The sequence below is a fragment of the Lepisma saccharinum genome, chromosome 12 (genome assembly GCF_977018435.1).
Source record: "Lepisma saccharinum chromosome 12, izLepSacc3.1, whole genome shotgun sequence".
In the NCBI taxonomy this organism is placed as follows: Eukaryota; Metazoa; Arthropoda; class Insecta; order Zygentoma; family Lepismatidae; genus Lepisma; species Lepisma saccharinum.
Window position 1 is genome coordinate 54403945 of NC_139240.1, and position 22712 is coordinate 54426656.

Genomic DNA, 22712 nt, shown 5'->3' on the forward strand with positions numbered 1-22712 from the left:
GGTACTTTGAATTTTTCCAAAATCTTCATATGTTTCAAGTTGCAGCTTAATGTTGGCAACACTCCGAGTTATAGCACTCAAAGCATCAGAAGATGGCAAGTTGTTCATAAAATTTTCAAGTGTCTCAATTTTTTCTTTAACCTCGGCTATGGCATTGTTCAGAGGGCCCAGATTAGGTATCTGAAGTGATTGAATCTGTTCTTTTAGAGTGGAAATCACTAGATCAAAATCTTCTTGTGATTTTATGCTGTTGACAATTGTTTGGAGCTGTGTCTGGACATTATTTATCTGCTCTTCCAATTGTTGTTTCAATTGCTCAGAATTGGTGGCCTGGGTCTTAAATTTGGCTTGAAGAGCTGCTACAGCCTCCTCTAAACTTTGAAAATTATCCAATGTGGCCAAATCAGTATATTTCTGAAGCAGCAATTTGAGTTCAGAATCAATTTTAAGAAGAGGGTCTATGCATTGTGATTGTAAATTTGTAATTTCTAGTTGAAGACTGACATAGAGTGATTTGTAAAGCTTGTAAATCACTTCTTAATTTTTTCACTCTGACATCAAGCATCAGAATCCAATCACTGTGATCTTCATGTCTTGTATGGCCAAATATATCATTAGGCATTTTTGTTTTAGTGTTTATTTATTATAGAATATCTAATTCTTAATTCTATAAAAAAGGTATAAGCTTGTCATAGAATCCCGGGACCTCAATATATAAGCAGTCACCAGCAGAAACAGTATATACAGTGCCAGAAATCATGTTTGAGTGCTTAATTCTATAAATATTTCTCCCTATTGAAATCTTGACATTACCCTCGGGAGTTGTAATAAATTGTAATTGACCACCTACAGGTAATTGGTAATGATTAAAATTATTGTTAAATATGTACAATGTTTTACCTGTTTTATCATCAACATCTGTAAGTATGCTGTTCAGATGAATAATTAACAAAGCACTTAGTTTAGATATTATATCAGGAGAGGGTGCTGGTGTTGGCAAGTCCATAATAGCCTGTTTTTTTAACCCAAATAAGTTCATAGGCATGTTTATTTATTTCAAATCATGCTCTGTAATTGGGCATTGATAACCACTTTTCAAATCAAAATGACCCCATGGTAGAGTATGTATGCCACATGATAAAATTCATCTCTTATCATCATGTGGGTCCAGAGCCACTTTCCTTACAACATTTGTAGTCAACAAGTGATCCACACTCTGAATTCTGGATTCTGATGTTCTTATTAAACTCTGGGTTTTGAGACAATTTTTATAATCTTTAAATTCAAGCTCTTTGTCAACAGTTACTCTGCCAATGCCCTTGGCCTTTTTGGCAACAGCACCACTACATGTTTCAAAGCTGTACATCTTGGCCCTTAACCCAGCAAATCCTACAATAACATCGCCAAGTGTCTCATCTTTTAACTTGCCAGGCACCTTTTTGTTGTGGTGTTGAATCTTTGTATGTTCACTGGTATCAAAATATTCAAGCAATGCAGGCTGACATATCTTGATAAACATCTTCTGTCTGAATATCAAGAATAAAACTATCTGTGTCCATGTACATCAGTTTTACACGATCATCATAAAAAGGCTTCAACACATCATAATACAATTTTAACATGTGTAATTTGGCCAATTCCAATATCACAGCCCCTACATAAATAGGCTTATCAAACTTAATCTTTGTTTTTTTCATATTAAAAAGTGCCATATGTTCATCATAAATTCTTCTATAATTGAAATTAGGCTTTGCAATCAATTTTTTGCTCCGGCTGGGGTCAGTAATTAATTTAACATCAGTATGTTTTCTGACATTTTCTATGGTTTTGCCATACACTGAATTTACCATCAATTTAAACAAGGTCTTATCAAATTGGCTCATTGCAGATGTTCGAAGCTCTGTGTTTCTATCAATATATGGCTTCAACCATCTTGAGTGCCTGAACCTCAAAACTTTGCCAACTTTGGTTACTTGAACACCATGATGCATCAGGAACTGGAGATTTTTATAATATATGACAACCCTGTTTTGGCTCTAGAGTCATCATTAGCTTCTTCTGTTTAGAGCCAGGTGAACACTTAACCTCAGGAATTGGGGGCAGATCAGAAAATTTCTTGTGTAAATCATCAGGAATTGTCAGATCAACTTCTAAGAACAGGCCATAGTTACTGTCATCAAAGTCCTGAAGATCCTCAATGTTGAAATCTTCAACCCACTCAAGCCCTGCATATGGCAATTTATCCATCATAGCATAACCATACAGGCTATTGGCATCTACATACAGTATATAATTTGATGGCAGTGCTGGATCATAATTGGGAATATACTTGTTATTTGCTCTGGCATATCTCTGAGAACATTGCACCATGCCTCCTCTTATAAATTGCTCCATAAACAGATGAATATCTTGATCTTGGATCAGATCCAATTGCATTTTAGTGTTTAAAAACATTGCAGACCATGCTAGGCCTGGAGCACTGTAGAAATACATTGGATCCAGCTTATAATTTTGCATGGAAGATTTTCTAAATGCCTGAAGTATATCAGCTAAGAGAGTCACATCAAGTTTTAAATACGCCTTGTGATAATCACCAAATGTCTGGCATTTTAAATTGTTCCACATCAACTGGGCATGGTGATAATCATCATCAGTGATTCCAGATGCTCTGAGTTTGCTGTAAAACTCTTGTTGTGGTGGCAGAGAACACTCATCAAATTTAGTAAAATCTGAAACATAGTCATATGGATATACACCCTTCCGCCTAATTAATTTCAGGTCCTGATTTGGAAACAAAGCACATGTGATTTTGAATTGATCATCAGATAATTGACTGGCCAGTGTAGCCAGGCTAGCCGATAAAATTCTGTATGAATCAAGAAATCTTAAGTGAATAGGAACACCATTAACTTTAATTATCTTGCTAATGGCAATATATTTCTCATCATTTTCTGCTAAAATATTTAAATTCTGCTTGTCAAACCCCTCGTACCTGATCAAATGATGGAAATCATAATTGGATGCACCATGGCAAAATATAGGGACAGATTTTGGTCTCTGGATCTTAATATTACAGCTATTACACAGGGCCATTAAGAATTTACCATCTGTATGAGAATGATGATGTACCTTGATATTTGTATCTGAAAATTCAGAATCACATACCGGGCATTTTTCTGCATTGTTGAAATCTTCAATCTGATCCTCTGTTAAAGGCACCATGGGTTTTGATTTTAATAAGATATTAGATGCTATGTTATGGCACTCATTTTCTATTCTATGTGCAAATTCTTTGATGGCATCTGCTCCCATGTATAAATATTCTTTACTAACCACACCATCCTGTACAACAACATAATAAAAACTAGAAGGTTCATGTAACTGGTATGATGTAATTGAAGATTCATCAGGATCTGGGCTGCAGAATGCAAGGGGTTTGAGGTTTGATTCAAAATCACAGACTATATATGCTGGGTGTTCCAACAAGGCTTCAAATTTTTTGAATTTGGCATTTTCACTTGGATTAGGCATCACCATATGAACAGGTTTATGATTGCCACAGTGTTTTAAATGTTCAATTAACTTGTTTTTAGCAATTTCTGCATTCACTTCACTAATCCCATTTATTATTTTTTACCATCAAATACAGTCAAACATCTTCTACACAACTTGAATATTGTATTAGATTTGTCTAGTTGTTTTCTGACTAAAGCTTGAAGACTGTGTATCAGAGTGTAATGGTATGTGCCATCCCCTTCAATTAAGAGCAGATCAATCGGAACAGCAGAATCATCATCAAGTGTACTGATTCTGAGAGGATCTATCAAGCAATTGCCACGGCCAGTAGAACAAATAAATACATTAATAGATAATTGTTTACCATTGATATCCCTGGCCTTTTTTTCAAATTTATCAATATTCTGAATAGACATTGGATATTCTAAGCCCTCCATTGCTTCATCAAAATTGTGTTCATATTGTTTATAATAACTTCTTCTCTCAGGATGATCTAAAACTGGAAACAAAGCAGCTAAAATACACCACAGAAAGCATTTCTCATCATTATTTTTTATGTTAACCACGGCTTTTTTGTTTTTAATATTATCAGGTAAAAACACATATGTGGAACCTTGTAATGGGCTGAATTCAGAAATATTAACATAGAGCTTGTATGGAGATCCGCATAGGCTCCATCCTGACTCTTTTGCAGCAAATTCAGAGTGTTTAATATTCAATTGATCTATCAAACTGCTTATTATTTTGTCTAAATTTGCATTTGAATAAACAGCTACAGTTTCTGTTATGTGGGGCTGTGTAAATTTTGTGCCATTTGGTTTCTTATATTGTGTAAACAATTTGAGGGACAGCTTATAAGAGCCATTTTTTGCATTTAGAATTGCCTGCACATCAGGATTTATACTGTTCAAAAAATTCTTAATATCACATTTTTGCTCTGATACAAACCGGTAATCCCTAAGTTGGCCAGCAAAACTGCTATGGATGGGTTCATAGCGTGGCTGCTTTGCCGGTCTAGCATTAACAGGTGTTTGAAACTTCCTTTTCAGACCAGATGTAGATGGTTGTGGGGGCAATGTTGATGACTGTGCAGAACAAGTATCTATATGTTTATGTGTGAAGTATTCCATGCTATATTTTCTATGGCATTTAGGGCATATTTTTGTGGGAGTTCTGCATTTGTCTGGATCACAATTCTTTTGGTGCCTAGCCCAATTGGGGCTGGATATATTCTTATTGCATTGATTACAATATTTTTGATTTGGCATTTTTGTTGTTGGTTTATTATATATATTTCTTGGGATTCAAATCAAAATTCTATGCTTAATAAAAAATATCAGTTGGGTTCAGCAGTGTGCTTTGTATACCTAGTGTGTGTGTGTGTGTGTATGTGTGTTAATATTTTTGGCTTTGGTATTTATATAAAATTTCTTGGGGTTCAAATCAAAACTCTATACTTAATAAACATATGACAGGTTGAATAAAGCTGATAGCCTACATGCACAAAGGTAGAATAAGTACAGAAGCACTGCCCTAGCCTAGCACAAATGCATCTCTATACAGGCATGTCCTAGAAAAACAATAACCTAACACCATGTGTCATGTATAACAAACTGGGGCAGATATAAACCTTTTGTTCAATATATTACAAATATGTTTGATATGAATAATAAAAAATTCTGTATATTAAATCAAATAGATTTGTAATTCAATTTATATAAATTTGCAATATTTTTGTGTTTAAAAAAATATGAGGAGCACTGCAACAACATACCCTTACTCTTCAACAACTCTCACAATACTGGCTGATATGCAATGCAAAATCTCTTTATATAGCCTAAGCACGGACCGCATTGAAAACATCTGAAACAATAAGCCAATCAGAATATAACACATCATCACATTATGTCATAACCAACCAATCAGAAAACAACACATCCCTAATAATTTATTGCATAATATTGGGTAATAATTTGTTGCAAAACATGATGCAATAGAAATAAACCAGAAATAGGCCACAAGTGGGCCGGAAGTGACCGGAAATGGACCGGAAGTGACCGGAAATGACCGGAAGTAAATATGTGTGGGTGTGGGTGGGTGTGGGTGGGTAGCTCTTATGAGCATCTTGGCTTAGTTTTAGGTGTAGCCAAAAAATATATCAAGAGGGGCAAATTTTTAACAAGCTTATGGACAACAATCTCACAGATGTAGCTTTTGTAAGTGTAGGCAAATCAATTTGAGGGGGCTCATCATTTCACGGGAAATTCCCGAGGGCATTTTTACAAAAATCTTGGATTAGACAGAGTACCACACTTGAGCAATAAGCTCATATGCACATCTTGAGCTAGTTTTAAGTGTAGCCAAATCTGCCTGAGGGGGGTTCATCATTTCTCGTCCCAGTCCTATATACTTTTACACTACTCATTGGAGAAAAAATATACAGAAAGCACTCGCAACAAACGTGTCATTTTACCACCACAGAAGATGCGTCTATTTTAAGAGCGTGTATTTGCCTGAGACAAATATTTGAGACTTTTGAAAAACAACGCCATTGTTCACGGAATTAGCTGCCTTGATCTACTAATGAACGCTGTGCAACGTGTCTCATTAGTAGAAACTACCATCTCAACTTTCGAAGTGGTATGTACTAATGAAACTCCATTTTTGGATGATTTGTTTTATTTTAAGTCATCTTTCAGCTAATTTTGATAATGACGACGATAAGGTTCAATGGTGATTAGATGGAATTGACGAAGGGGCAAAAACAAACACACGCCGACACTCAAAATACAAACCCCCATAAATTATTACTTCGACTGTGGTTCCAGGCACCAGGGACTCGTTGCCCTGCAAGAATAAAGTTTGCAGGGTATTCTGTACAGGACAGAGGTTGACATTCTAATGTGTTCGAAATGGTCATGCCATACAACCCAAGTCATCTATGAAAAATAGATGGATTATTCCTGGTACGGTCATCAACTTCGATGAATTCCTTGTGCCTAAATCATTTTGTAACCTCAAAAAATATGTTCATGTAACCATACATGTATTGCTTCTCCCGCATGAGTAACATGGCTTAGTTCAGAAAACGAATATCAACTTAGCTAATAATCTTTTCAATTCTGAACAGATTTTTCAATCTTACCTGTTTATTTCTTATGGGTGATATTTTGTCAAAATAGCCTTTCATTAGCCTAGGAATACTTCATGGATAATGAACAAAGAATTGATTTTCCATGTGTGTTTTAAATCATTCCTAACAAGACGTTAATTTTAATCCAAACATTCAGTGGCGGCGATTAGGGGGAGCGGGAGGTGGGGGATGCAGTTCCCCCCGGCACATTTTGCCATTTTTTGCCCCCGCACTATAACATCTTTTCTACCAAAATAAAGTATATTGCCCTTGCCCCTCAAATATTGGCACCCAATCGCCCCTACTGCAAACATTCAGGTAGATTTGTGAGTTGTACAAACCTTGTAAGCTAAGAAAAGAGTAAGAAAACTATTTCAGTTAAAAATTCATACGATGAAAATACTATGCTCAGCAACATGCATTCAAATTACGAGAAACATCACGATTGTCTACCTTCGCACTTTCTATCACTGTCGCCGAATACATAAAATCAAGTATGTGCCTTGTATTTTTTTTTGTTCTCGAAGTGCAAAATGTCATGCAACACGAGTTAAACCTAATTCACATTTATTTCATTATATTAACATGTATGAAAGAATGTGACTGTGAATGTATGGCTGCACATGGATAAACACTTCGTTAAAATAATTGTGTCCATCAGAGACAACGCGAAAGGAAATGGAACAAGTTGCGAGAATAGATTAGAAAAGAATAAAGAGGAAACCAAGAAAAGGAAAGGGAGAAGAAGCAAGAAGAAAATCGGGAGTGTAAGAGAGGGAGATACATATACGTCTTACGTGCACATATATGTGGTCTTAAATTTATACTGTCCACCCTAATCTATCAATATGGAACTTCTACCCACCCGGTCGAAAATTTCTGGCGCCGCCCCTGATTGGCCATGAGCTTTCCTTTGTGAATGCCCGCCCCTTCATCAATTTCATATCATCACTAATCCAGCTGCTAACAGTCACTAAAACGAATTCTAAGAGCTCTAAACCTGGCGCTCCTAATCTAACAATTGAAGACTAAAATTGGTAAACGCTGTAAGTGCCACAATAATTCAAACACCGTTTTCCACGTTAAACTGTGAAATGTGCCATGCTTTATAATGTGGTAAACGTGAAATGTGGCTGGTTGCCCTCTAAGTAGTTGAAAGGGCGTGTAAAGAGGTCACTAGTGTGCACGTTCTTACGGGCTGATGTGCGGAACGATGCGATTTCCCAACACTTTCGCTTTTAGTACTTACAATGTTTACCACTCTTAGTCCTCAATTCCTATCATACAATTCCACTTGTTCTAATAATTACCCCCCTGGTGTACACATCCAATTCGAAAAACCTGTCATATATTGTGAACCATAAATATCAATTATTATTCAAGTTTTCAGGGCGACGTATCGAGAGAACTTGCTACTATTGTGGCAGATATTGTATAGATATAAATATATTTTTAGATACACAAGATGGCGCGCGTATAAACATTAAACAAACACGCTGGTAGAGGCTTCAGTCGAATTCTTGTTTCGAGATTTCACCACCACTTAATTGCAAATAATTTCTACTCATATCTTAAATTAAACAGCAAGTAAAGGAATGGTGGATTTTCTAGAGTAAGTTGTACATTCCCAAATATATTTCACGGTTAAAAATGTATAAACTCAATTAATAGTAAGTTAGTAACTATATTTGGAGATTGTTGAGATTTGCACGGGAAATCATTTGATAAAAATGGACGTGTGTGTGTATATAATTATGTATGTAGCTATGTTTGTCCCGGCATAACTCTCGAACGCCTGGAGCAATTTCAACCAAACTTGGTACACATCATATAACTTACAATCTGGAAAGAAATACTGTTGGGGTAAGCACCCCTAGGGGTGGGGGTAGGAAGGGGGTGAAATGTAAAAATAATCGAAAACGACCGATATTAGTGTGGAATCCATAGTTTTCGGGGTCGCTAAGATGAATAGTGACACTTCGAATGCCCTTCAACTCGGCATGGTGGTTGAGAGGGGGTAAAAAATAAAACGTCAAAAATTACATACATATTGTCGAATCCATAGTTTTCGGAGTCGCTAAGCTAAAAATGTTGTTTATAATCAGGTTTTGAGTGAAATTAATATTACAGTGAATTTGTAAAAAAATTTACTTTATAATTTGAATACTGTACTTAGCCTATACTTTCAAATACCTGTAAATAAAATTAGTTAAATTTTACACTATACTTAGAATTCATTATTTTCCTGTCTAATAGAAGATTGGGATAAATAAATATCCGGGCAACGCCTGGTAATCAACTAGTTAGTTATATGCCAGAGAAAATATGTGTAAAATGTATTTAAAAATTAGTAAAACTTAGGTTATTTTTTTAAAATTGTTGTATCGACAATTGAATCATGAAACTGATAATTATTTTAACGGTCACCTGGATTTTAAAACACAGGATAGCCTATAACATGGTTGGAATAACAAAACTGTGTATCTAAAAATATATACATTTTTTACATGTGTTTTCTGATTATTCCAAGCGTGTATTTATAATAACGAATCATAAGATTTCTTTCTTACATCAAAGTATGGTATTTTTACACACATTAATAGAGAAAATACTGCTGTACTCGGGGTGATCCACAAAATCTTTTCCCATGTGATGAAATATTACGTCAAAGATTTAGCACCACGAGTTAAATATTTAAATTGATGGTGTTTGGAAATCTGTTTCCACAAAACAATACTTCTTGCAGTCACGAAAAATTATGGGCTGAAATTGAATCAATAGAGTTGTAATCCAACCTCCCCGATGGCGTAGTGTTAACGTCTTCGCATTGTAATCAAGGGGTCCTGGATTCAATACCTGACGAAGGCACATAGAGGTCCATTGCTCTAGTAAGACCTATCTGTGCATAAAGTGGACTTAAAGATTTTCACAAACATTGTTCCAATCCAGAATTCTCCGTGACTGTACCACATTATCATCTTCGACAGCGTAAACTTTAAGATATAAATTGTCCTTTGATGTCATCAAAGAACACACACAGGCTGTACAGTGTAAAGCTGGTGGCTCAATTTATTCGGCTTTTAGAAATCTCACCTAGTCTACACTCTGTCCCTGCATTCTATGGAGCTAGCAAACGAAAACTAGTATCTGTGCGAGTAAGACTCGCAAGAGCTCGACCAATGAACGCGTGAGGGAGAAAAAAGTAAGTGCATTGAGGGGAAAATGTGTCTGCAGCTACCAGTCGCCCACTCACTTTCTCCCTTTTTCTACCGTTATGCGCGGCCGTGCTCCATAGATTCCCGGGATAGAGTGTACGTTATAAGTTTGATTTAATTTATTTTATGTTATTTCGCGTCTCCTTTCTGGCATTTTTGTCTAATCGCGAAAATGAGGATAATTGATTCTACAGTAGTTACCCTGACACGTTACATATATGTATCGATACAATGTAGTTATTGGTAATGCTGATTTTGTTTATATACACAAGAGAGATATACGTATTTATATTTACTTTCAGAGTAAACAACAATATTAGATATACATATATTATATGAAATAAGAATTTGTTGGTCAACAGGTTCTGACAAGTATAAAAATAATTTAAAAGTTCGAAGATATTTTGGGAACATCAAGTCCAATCAATACCCCCCATTTCATCACATACGCCACTGATACACTACATTTACTCGATTTACAGAAGTGTGCAAGACAATACATATAAGTTTCTATTTTTCGAAATTATACACAAACATTTTCACATATATACAGAATTCTGTATATTATATATATATATATATATATATATATATATATATATATATATATATATATATATATATACACCGTAACTGTTTCCTTACATAGGAAGCTTTTATTTCTGGTAGGGCAAAATCATAGGTTGCGTCATAAAGGTATAGATCAGTTCCTTTTTGTAATCTTTAGCCATGTCCCGTATTTTCCTGTTGTAAGAAAGGCTGCAGGATCTTGGACGAAAGGTATCACCGTTTTATCACAGAGATGGAATTCGTACTTGGACAGCAGTGATACCAACCCCACTTTGCTCTGCATAAGGCCAAATCTTAGACCTGGAAAATTAGGGAAGTGATGATTAATATGACAGTCAAGTCCTTAATAGCATTACACATGTAAAACATTTAATCACTGCTACACTCATTTTAGAAGCTGGAGTCAAATTGGCTATTATCGTTCTTGAGCTATTCACTACACTTCGTCCACTGGAAGAATGAAGCGAAGGTGAACAAATGCACGTGGCTTTTGAGAAATCCTATTGGTGTTGGAATGGCAGCTGCGCAGTAACCTTGCGCGTAGGACCAACGTAGCTGCCATATTGAAGTTGTGGGGCCTTAGCGGTACAGTAGGATGCAAATTGTCCATCACCATCAGGCACGTAGCCAGGGTAATATATTCAGGGGCAGTGGCGGAGATTGGGTTCCATAACCGGGGGCCAAGGTGCCAAAAGGGGGGGGGGACTTCACCCCGTATCGCCGCCACTGTTCATGGGCAAAGTATCATCAGATTTAACGCGTAGGAAAGGAAGTATTTCTCACAAGCCATGTGAAGTTGTTCACATTAATGCTTTTGTTTAATGGCATAGGTTTTACCAACGCTTCAATGATTTTGACTGCTAATTTGAATGTCAAATTTTGCTCAAACATTAACAATTGTAGTTGTGCCTCAGACTTGAAATAAAAAATGGACATTGTAAAATTTGTGAATATTAAAATATGTGTTTCTTAGGATTGTCTCCCCACCGAATAAAAATCTGCGTACGACCGTGTTGTATTGCAAGTAGGGGAAAGTGGGGGAATTGCGACCACCTAAGGGAGATTTTAAAAATCTCAAAAACTGTACGCAGTGAAACAAAAAGAAAATGTGGGCCTGAAAAAGCAATGTTTGTAGTACATCTCTGCGTATCACTTTGCTCCCTGTCGTTAATAGTTATCTCTGTAAACGTCAAAAAGTAACAATGTGCATGTGAGCGCAAATGCCCTTTTGGTAGGGTAATGGCACTCAGTAATCATCCTAACGTTAAATCAAAACCATTTTTGTACTATACAGAAACTATATCTTTAAGTACTTATATTTATTAATATGCAGATACAAATTAAATTGAGCACAATTTTGCACAAAAATGCACACATGGGACGCTTATTATGAGAAACGTCTTTGCACCCTTCATGTTCCCATCACAAACAGCGTGAGCGTCATTACCCGATAGGCGCCATATTATGTTCTTTGTTTCTCGTCTCATGAAGAACCTCAAATGTTAACTTTATAATAATTAAGAAATAAACAGGAGATACTATTATTATATCTGTAAAATTTTCAAGACTCTAGCTTAAACGTTCCGTCTACTTACTTTGCACTTTTTTCCTTCCCAATTTTATAACAAAATATGACGAATACGTTTTTCGCACCCTGCTTCTTAAAAGTCAACTCCACATGTGCCGCCTTTTGTTTGGTGCCTCGTAGTACTGGGTTCTAGATGTCAGCACAGGTTGCTCTTCAATAACACCCTCCGTAACGACTACAAAGGGGTGAGCGCCATTCCCCCACCTTCCCCTAATGTATTCATCTCGTCAAATACTCATTTGAAACTTAAATAATCAATTAAGCCGCCATTTTTTTCAAGATGGCGACCAAACCCCACGGTTAAAATAACAGTCCTAAGCTAAATCTTATCCTCATGTCCTCAACTTATAGTTAGTTCCATTCATTGCTACGAGGTTAGCAGTTTCTGACTGGACTACCACTTATACATTACACTACAACTCTGTCCCGCGCATTTCAGGAGCAAGCGAGCAAAAGCAAGTCACCTGCGCAAGTAGAGGGGAAGTGAATGTAATGAGGGGAAACGTGGGTGCAGCTACCATCCGTTTGCACTGCTTTGCTCCGACCACTCGCTTTCTCCCCTTCTCTGTCGTTATGCGCGACCTTGCTCCACAGACTCTCGGGACAGAGTGTAAAGAGTAACAACCCCGAAATCTTACCGACGCACTGGCGCGGTCCTTCTCCGAAGGGGAGGTAACAGTAGTGCGGTCTCTTGACCTTCTCCTCCTCGCTGAATCTTTCCGGATCGAATTTCTCTGGATTCGGGAAGAACTTGGGGTCGTAGTGCATACCAAGGGCTGATATGTTTATGAGTACGCCTTCATCCAAGGTGATGTCAGTATTGGGAATCGTGTATGGCTTTGTGCAGACTCTATCCAATGCAGGTAGAGGTGGGTATTTCCTGAGAGCCTCTGGAAATACAAGTAACTAAACATCAGATCGCTTAATGTTAAGTGATTCGCAAATATATTACATTTAAAGTGTGCATATGAGAGTTCAAATCAATTCGTTAATTTCAAACGTTACAGCAACACTGTTTTGCACAGAACACTAATTATAATATTCATCATTTATTTTGTAATACGATTTTTTTTAAGTTACCGTCGCAACGGTGGTTAAGTAAGTCGAGAGGTCGACTCACAATCCCGCTACCGAAGTTTCCGGGTTCGAGTCCCGGCCTGCGTATGGATGTTCCTTTGTGAATGTAACATCATCAATTTCTTTCAATCATCATTAATTCTTATCGCCTAAAGGGGTAGAATACTACAGAAAACAAATGAATATCACTTGAACTAACCCAGGCGATAAACAAACAAGTTTCCATAGTGTGGTTAGAAAAGCATATCTTGTACACTTTATGCTCATGTAGGTTAATCGAGACTGGATCTACAGTATAAACCACTGTGCAATGAGCCTCCACTGGAATCGAATCTGAGATATCTGAATACAATGCAACAGAATTAGCCACAACATTATTAGAGAGACCTAGCTTTATAATATTTTTTGTTATAGCTAGATTCACATGCACACAAGAGAGGATAAAGTAGAGAAATAGACACAAAAAATGAGAAAGACAGTAAGAGAGATAAAGAATGAATAACATAGAGAGAGAGATGAATAAATAATATAACAAATGAAGAGATAAAAAGAAAAAGACATAGAAATAAAGAAATGTGGAATAGAAAGAGGAAGGTGTATGGAGGGATGATGAAGAAATAATGAGAAGATAGTCAGTAGGCTGACCACTGAAGCAAAGAGTGAAGGAGAGAGATAAAAAAGTGAGATGAAGAAAGAAAAATTAAAAGAGAGATAAAGAATGAAAGATAAAAAATAGATGGGTGAAAATATATAAAGAAAGCGGGAAAAGAAAGAAAGAAGTGAGAGAGAAATTCAGAAGTAGAATGAAATAATGAGAAAAAGATAATCCTTGACCTGACCACTAAAGCAAAGAAGAAAAGGTGAAGAAAAATAAATTAAGGGAGAGAGAGATATAGAAAGAAAAGTTACAGAGAAACAGAGATGGAGAAGAAAGAAGTAAACGCCAGAACAAAAATCTCTGGTGACGTCACTTCTTCAATGGTCAACTCACCTTGCACAACCTTGTCCAAATAAGTCATATCATGTATCACAGTCTGGTAATCCAGCTTTCCGTTGTTCTTCTTCATGAACTCGTCGACTTCTTCCCGTAGTCTTGTCTGGACATGTGGATTGATGGCCAGTTCGTACAGGGCGAAACTGATCAAAGACGACGAGGTTTCGAACCCGGCGACGAAGAAAACGAACACTTGGGCTACCAGATCATCCTCGGAGAGTTCTAAAAGATTAGATAATAATTCTCCTACATTTCGTGTTTTAGGTCGTCAAATAAGATTCCGCATTAAGTAACTACGTGACATATTTAATTATTGAAACTCTACGTGAAACCGTTGAAATTGAAAACTGAAGTTGTTTTCAACACTTTACAATACTTTTAATGTAAATTTACGGTAGTAATTACAAGTGCAGAACAGTAGAATAATGTTTTCTATTCTCTCCAACTAAAATATAAAATGTTATACTTTTGTCTATAGATCTAGTATATGAAGATGAATTTGCTGTTGTAGTTTTGCCCTTGTACACTTATATGTACATTTTTCAAACGTTAATGTCATCCAAGCGAAATAAAGGAACAGAGTTTTGCACAAATAAAGTCCTGGTCTGATTTTATTTCATAAAAATTCCAGTTAATATTACTGAATAGACATATTGAATATATTCTTCAACATAGGTATGATGTATGATTGAGAGTTCTTGAATGAAAGCTGAATATGGAACATCTAATTACATTATCTTTGATATGTTCAACATTCTGACAAGTAATTATCCTTGCTTAAGCTTCGTTATTTGCAGGATCGGCCCTTGTAGAAGTATGTCAATCATGGTGATTATTTTACAAGCTGGTATCTTGTTACAACGCACTCACATTACTAGATTTGTTTAAAATAAATAAAATTAAATAAAGTAACATCTTTTGAGAATTGTTTTAACTTGTTTTCGGCCTTCATCAACACAGTATGCTCAGTAGAAATAATTGATCTGACACTGTTATGGTTGAAGGAATTGGGAATTGTGGGTAGCGTTTATATAGTTATTATCAAAACAGTTAGCTCCCTTGCACCCATAAATAACTGAACTTTCATGATGGCAAGTACTTCAATAGCTAATAAAAATAATTACTCATATCACCTACCTTGTTTAGTAACATTCGCTGGAATTTCCCCGTTTGGTTCCTTCTCTTCATCATCATCTACTTTCCCTTTATTCTTCAACTGAATCAGCAAATCCAGGAAGTCATTCCTCACTAAACCTTTTGACTCTCGATAACCCATCGTTTCCCTCACGATATTTCGAAAGAAGTCCGTTACATCAGGAGTTGACAATGTAACCTTGAAGAACTTCCCTATTGCAGGTAGAGCCAAGGAAATGAACAACTTCAGTCCCTGGATCACACCTGGGGGTTCCGAAATTTTCTTCCCCATCTTCCTGAAAACCGCGTCTGGATTCTTCAAGGAATTCACCTGGATCCCAAACGCACATGTAGCGATCACGTCTGTCGTGAACTTTGCTATGACGTCCTTCCACTCAAGAGAGTCTTCACGTTCAGACGGTTTGTCGAGGAACTCTACAAGATCTTCAGCGCACTCACAGACTAAATGGAACATCTTCTTCATCTTTCCCGAGGTGAACGTCGGCGTTAGCTTTATCCTCATATTCTTCCACCGTTGACCTCTAAGGCTGAACAGATGCTTCGCTTGTAGAGGGTCAGCGTCCTCGGTGATGATTATATTGTGATTCTCGAAGTGGTGAAAGTCTCTCGACATGATATTCTTGATGATATCTGTATCTCTGATGAGTAGGATCGGCCTGTGAAAGAAGTACATTCCCACGTAAGGTTCCCTTGTCGTTTTCTGGTATATCTCTCTTATTTCCTCCCCAAAGTTTAGTTTCCTCAGAGTTGAGTTCTTGAAGTGTCCGAATATGATGGAAGGTTCCAAACATGCGACTCCTTTTTTCTGCCAATACTGCTGTTTCCTTGAAACATACAGATAGACAAAAGTAGCAAGACCCAGACAAAGGGCTACAATATAGCCCAATAGGCCGAGGGCCATCATTTGTACCAGTTATCTTTCACCTACAAACAAAAAAGATAAAAGTAAAAGAAAATGGAACTTAAAAGGCACGCTTGTATTACTTCTTATATTACTTGAGTACAGTAACAATAGACGTAAGTCTTAAGTTAATGTCTATCTTCATAATATGTAAACACTATGAAATGTCTGAAAATGTACATAAGTCAATAACATGATCGCTGCAATTGGAGCCCAGTTATGCAAAGACAGAATGATTTAGATACGTATAGGTGAGTCCGTACACAAAGATATATAGTAGGGCCTATTATAGTTTAAAAAATTGTTGCATACCGAATTTACTCACATATTCGGTCAATGTTGAAGTGTCCGACCTGAACATACTCAAGCCGACCTCCGTGGCGGAGTGGTTAGAACAGCGCGCTACGACGGCAAGGGTCCCGAAACCCGGCCTGGGCATTATATCATCCCTTACTTTCGGGATTAGCCTAAAGGGATGGACAGGCGCAGTAAAATAAACCAAGTCATATTACTTGAGTATAGCAACACCACAATCGGTAAGTCGCCGTTTCTCTTCATAATGTCAAAACACTATGAAAATGCCCGAAAATGTACATAAGCTAATAGCATGATCGCTACAATTGTGTCTCTGTTACACATTGATTTTGATTGATTGATTTAGTTTATTTTACTTCGCGTTGTGTGCCTCTTGACTAATTTGCGAAGATGGGGATGAGTGATGAAGTGATGAAAATGATGAATGGACATTCACAAACAACCAAGCCCGGGACCCTTGGTTTCGCAGCGCGATGTGCAAAGCACTCGCCCACAGGGTCCGGCTTTGCTAAACATGACCGAATGATTTAGATGCATATAGATGACTCCGTATTCAAAGTTATATAACAGGGTTTGTTTGAGTAAAAAAACATTACACACGAAATTTTTAACTAAATCTACACACATGTTCGCTCACTGACAGACTTAGACTTTCACTTCTATCCCGTATGTACACTTCTGTTCAGATAAAGTGACATACTTCAACTGTCCAGCCTTACAGAATGAACTACTTGTGTGAAACGAGTGTACAGTGTGATCCATGAGTATTACAGTGCAAATTGTCCATCACCATGTTCGCGCACTTTATTTAAGCTTCAAGAATTAAAATAAAAGTCAAAACAAGCTGTTGACAACTTCTGCACCAGCATTCATAAAAATCCACCGCTTAAATACGCATAAGATGTAAGAGAAAAATTAATGAAAATAGTCATGGACCATTTGCACGGTAATACTTATGGATCCCACTGTACAACAAACACAGCAAGTCGGTAAAATGTCCAATTTCATGTTCGATACTTTACAAACTGAGCATGAGCATACAGTAGGGAAAAATTCAATCCATTCTTCTGCCATTTTTAAATATGGCAGCACAAAATACATATTACTCTCTCTCTCTCTCTCTTCTCACTAGGCAAATTTGAACCAAACTTTATGTGTCAGGTTTCATTCTATACTATGAAACTGAAAACTGCTTTGTACGTGGGAAAGTTTTTAAACTAAGTTGTTGAGGGAAATTTTCTGTCCACGGGTATTTTAAATATAAACGACTTGCATTGACATTATCAGAGCTCTAATTTGGTCTAAGGGGGAAGGATAAAGATTAAGTATACATATTCCTCCAAATCGATGTTTGTGCGAGAGAAGAAACTCGATTCTACACATTACCACTTACAGAACAGGAGACGACAAACCAATGACCTCTACACCTGGCAAAAACAATGACTTCAATGCTTCTCTTTATTAAGCAAGAGTTAATGATCTGTAATCATGTTGGCACGTGAAAGGATTGTACTCTAGATAAGGAATCTATTGTTTTCCTTTCATCAATAGAGTCCTGCAGTTTTATCAGAGGACGAAATGAAAGATGGCGTCAAACATCGGCGTTAGTCGACAATTCTGTTTCATCTTCTGAATTCCAAAGATATTGCTAACTGAAAACACTGCTAGTGAAAGGAATTTTGTTGCTTGATATATCTCTTAGTTACTTCTAAAAATACGGCAATTTTCATGTAGATGCGAAAGCATCTGTGTATGAGCAGGCTGCTATTCTGCTATAATATAATAATTTATGTAATAATTTATATAATAATGGCAGTTCGCGATTCGATATTGTTCTATATTAATTCGAGAAAAACAGCTGGTTAATATTCAGTGTCTTAACTTTTAACAAATTTTCGTCTTGCAGGTGGGGTGTAAGGGGTGATTTTCCACGCAGTACACCCAACTGTCAACCTCACTTCTACGTTATACACCCTGGACTGCGTTTTGCAGACGAACGAGGCTCTGGCGACTGGCACTCTGGCCAGTATAATTTTGTGTGTGTTGTCCTGTTTCTTTGTCCTTGTGTGTGCTGAGTGCCCCTTTACAGCCTCAGCTTTTAATGAAAGTCAGAACATTTTAAGCTTTTAAGATTTTACTTATGCAACGTTCGAGTTGTTCTTTGTAAAGATAAGGGGCTGGACCCCGTATAATGTGACGGGTGCAAAATAGCCTAAGTGCTGACGCACCCAAAATTTTAAAATCAAATCAAATCAAATCGTCTTGCAGGTGAATGTGTATCAAAAAATTGGAACTTTTGATTGATTGGTTTGGCTTGTTTCACTTCCCTCTTTTGCCACTTTTGGCTAATCGCGAAGATGAGGATGAGTGATATGATGAAATTGATGAAGAGGTATCTTTATACGTAACATGTGACTTCACTACTGAAACGTATTACGTTGAAGTAATGATGAAATGTACGAGAAAATGTCCCGCGGTAAAGCATGACTGGCTTCGCAGGTCAGCCACAACCTTGCGTAATATTGCATCATTGGCGGATTTAGCGGGAAGGGCACGGGAAGCACGTGCCGTCACGAAATGGATGACTATGTATTATAAAAAGCCTAGATAGCACAATATCACAACGAACAAAAATGTCCTCGTTATGTTATTCGAGATAGTAAAAACACAAAACAAAGTTTATAACAAATATAATTATTGGATAGAGTAGACAACGTCGAAAATCGAATCCAATAATCTTGTTGGTAAGAAGGAGCACTTGAAGTGGAAAATGTTAGCTGGAGGAATGTACCATTCCCCCATCTCGCTCTCTCTTCGAGAAAAGGTTACAAGTAAGCAACGTTAACTAATATAATGGACTCAAAGTGAGATAATTCTAGGTAAAATATTTCCCATGTTCGTTAGAGTTTCGCCTGTTAATACAAATACCTTAGAACTACATATTTCACCAAAAACAAACTACTAATGCTAATAATCAAAAGGTCCTTGTTTCGTTTCCTGGTGAAGGTAAATTGCACTGTGGTTCAGATTCCACTCTGAAGGTCCAGTCCCGATTAGTCTATCTGACCACAAACTAGGTCCAAAACGAACCCTTGTAATTGTTTTGGTGCTATTTTAATGTGTCGTAAAATCTACGCATAATATTTCCAGAGTTACGTTTATCATATGTCAACAGCATGTTCTGTGCCACTCCCAGAAAATAATTCTACATCCGCTTATGTATGTCATTATACCCAGAATCACTTATTGCTTTTAAACTGTTTAGAAGACTAGAGGAACGAAACTATCTTCTCTGAACGTTCATTTGCTCTGTTTTCTTGCGCCTTGAGAATCAATGCCTCGTATGTGTATAGTCAAGAATCAATATTATTATGTTACGCTTATATTAGGATGCATACGAGGACCGACAATTAAGTAATGAGAATGATTTTATATTGTCCCACATGTGCATTCTATCTCTGAAGTAACGCGTTCCTGATGTAGTGTGGTCCATAATCCACAACCTGGCAACACCTCATGAACTTGCGATAAGCATGCTGGGAATTATGCCGCCATGTCGTGAAGGAGATGCAAGGGTGTGAAATTGTTCCAGAGGGTGAAAGTGTAATTGGCTGTTACTATCGTAGTGCTCGGATTGATTATGGAAGAGAACTGACCGTATCAGACCTCAGTATCCTGAACCAGGCAGTTGGTTCCTGCTCCACGATAATGCACGGTCCCACAAAGCAGTGGTTGTCTATACATTCCTAGTCCAAAAACAAGTGAATGTGTTGAATCATCGTCTTTACTCCCCAGATTTATCCCCCTGTGATTATTTCCCGTTCCCGAAAGTGAAGCTGCTGCTGAAATTACGCACTTTTGATGAGCACAGGACCAGACAACAGGTTGTGACGTCCAATCTTCAAGTCATATCACATGAAGACTTGCAGATGTCGTATCGATCGTTGGCCAACCGTGCCAATTGCTGTATTGATGCAGGAGGGATGTACTTTTAGTAATAAACAAGCAATGTTCAATTATTTTGTTTCCTTTTCACAATATAAAATCATTCTCATTACTTTATTGTCTGACCTCGTATGTATCCAATATGCATAATTTTCAAAATTTTGTTTTGGTCTATGTATTATTGTCTTCCTAATTTAGAAAATAACAAGTGAAATAAATATGTCTGCCGGTTGGAGATAAGAGTGATTATTTCAATTTGCATTGTCATTTCGTTTTGTATTAGCTATGTGCATTTCTGACAATTATGTTATTTGTGTACAATTCAACCTTCTGTTACTAAGAATTTCTTTATACTTGTCTTGATAGGCATAATTAATTACAATTGGCTTTTATTTCATTTTCTCGCTTTTTAAAGGAATGTTTCTCCACTTTGGATTTGAAGTGACTTCATGTTTATCTATCATGGCTTTTATACCAAGTTTGGCGACCGTGAGGATAAGTGACGAAATTGATGAATGGACACTTGACAAAGAACACCCACGGGTAGGTCGGGATTCGAACCAGGAACTCTGGCGTCGTAGAGACCATTCCGTCACGGAGATCAGCTCTTTGGATTTTTGATTGATTGATTTGTTTTAAGTCCACTTTATGCACAGGAAGGCCAATCGGGACTGGGCCTACAGTTTAAAGTGGGATCCGAACCGCTATGTGCCTCCACCGGGTATCGAACCCGGGACCCCTTGATTACAAGGCGACGACGCTACCACTGCGAGGAGGACCTCGGCTCTTTGGAGACGAATGCCCAGCACTGAAGCCCCCCCCCCCTGAAATCCTGGTCTCAAGCCCGAACTGATTACTAGTTCCAAATATGCAGTAAAATCTGGAGTTTTCGCCCTATCGTTGCCATCCACCAATGCGCAGATATAGGCGACGTTAAATAAGTAATCAATGAAACATTACAATTGTACTCACCTGTGTCCCAAGATGTCGCTACTGCTATGTTGCAACTTAATGAATGCTATAGCGCTACGAGGTGACAGTCATTCTTATGATAACTTGAAGGGTGCAACCGGATACTCCTGTTGACAAGATTACTTTATCTGCACATGACAACGTGGAGTTCGAGTACACTGCAAGTCCACGCGACCATTATCTCCCTGAAGTCCGGCCTTGGATTTCCGCATGTAACTTTGATAGTGTTGCAACCTCAAGCTTTTAAACTATCCGTTTGCTGTTGGAAATTCGATTTTTCTTTACTGATTGATTGATTTGGTATTATTTTACTCCCCTTTCCTGCCCCTAATCGCGAAGATGAGGATGAGTGATGATATGAAGAAACTTGATGTGTAACTTGAAAAGGATGGCACTTTTCGTGCTGAAATTTGGAATCTGTTTTGTACTTCAGAGCATGTAATGAGAAAGTATATTTTAATTTCTCGAAGTGCGTTTCTAACGAATCGAATTTAACATGAATGGAATTCTTCTGAAGTGGAAATTTAAGTTTTTCCTATAAAAACCCAAAAGTACCCAGAGAGCAGGTCTTTTCAGAGTTGTAACAAGAACCGCATATATATTCTAGTGGAAATTTACTTGCAACTTGCAACACTAGCATGATGTAGGTCAGCTATTTTCCTCCAGTGTAGTCAGATGCACTAAACTTTCCTGCCAACAGTCCAATTTTAATTTAAGCGTTTACATTTTACTTTTTTACGTGTAAAAATATTTCCAATTACGAGGATATACGTTGCCCGATAGTACAAAAATTTTCTTTGACTATCAGTGTTTCTAACTCTGGGTATAAACAACTAGAATGCCATTTTCCCTATTACATCCAAGAGTCGGACATGAGTCCTGTTAGCGCAGAGAATCAGTCACACTATGAATCACAAAATGTCGTTTTCGTCCATTCATTCATTTCTATGCCTTTCCTCCGCGATGTTATTGTCTGTGTTGTTGTTGTTGTGTTGAGTTGCTGTTTTAAGTCCACTTTATGCACAGTAAGGCTAATCGGGACTGGACCTACAGTTTAAAGTGGAATCCGAACCACTTGTGCCTCCACCGGGTATCGAACCCGGGACCCCTTGATTACAAGGCAATGACGCTACCACTGCGCCATGGGGGAGGCCCTTACGATGTTATTGTCAGTTTTGTTCTCTATCCCTGATGCGGTGAGCTCGCTGGTGAGGGGTGTCAAGACGAGCACTTTCCTCCTATGCTCGTGTAGCTACGTGGTGGCTCCATCTTGCTGCTGTCGCGAGAAAGAAAGGTTCAATGTAGCCAGATTAACTTTCAGTAAATATATC

General features: G+C 37.5%; 1 protein-coding gene across 1 annotated transcript in view; it reads right to left on the reverse strand.

Moving 5' to 3' along the window:
* Positions 1-9108: 9108 nt before the first annotated feature.
* LOC145996343 (uncharacterized) overlaps positions 9109-22712 on the reverse strand; it is a 49027-nt gene continuing 35423 nt past the window's right edge. The window contains exons 7-10 of the mRNA XM_083132775.1: positions 15231-16158; positions 14091-14315; positions 12661-12912; positions 9109-10734 (exon numbers count right to left, since the gene is read on the reverse strand). Coding sequence (XP_082988901.1) covers positions 10568-10734; positions 12661-12912; positions 14091-14315; positions 15231-16158 — 1572 coding nt within the window. The 3' untranslated portion in view covers positions 9109-10567. The remainder of the gene's footprint in view (positions 10735-12660; positions 12913-14090; positions 14316-15230; positions 16159-22712) is intronic.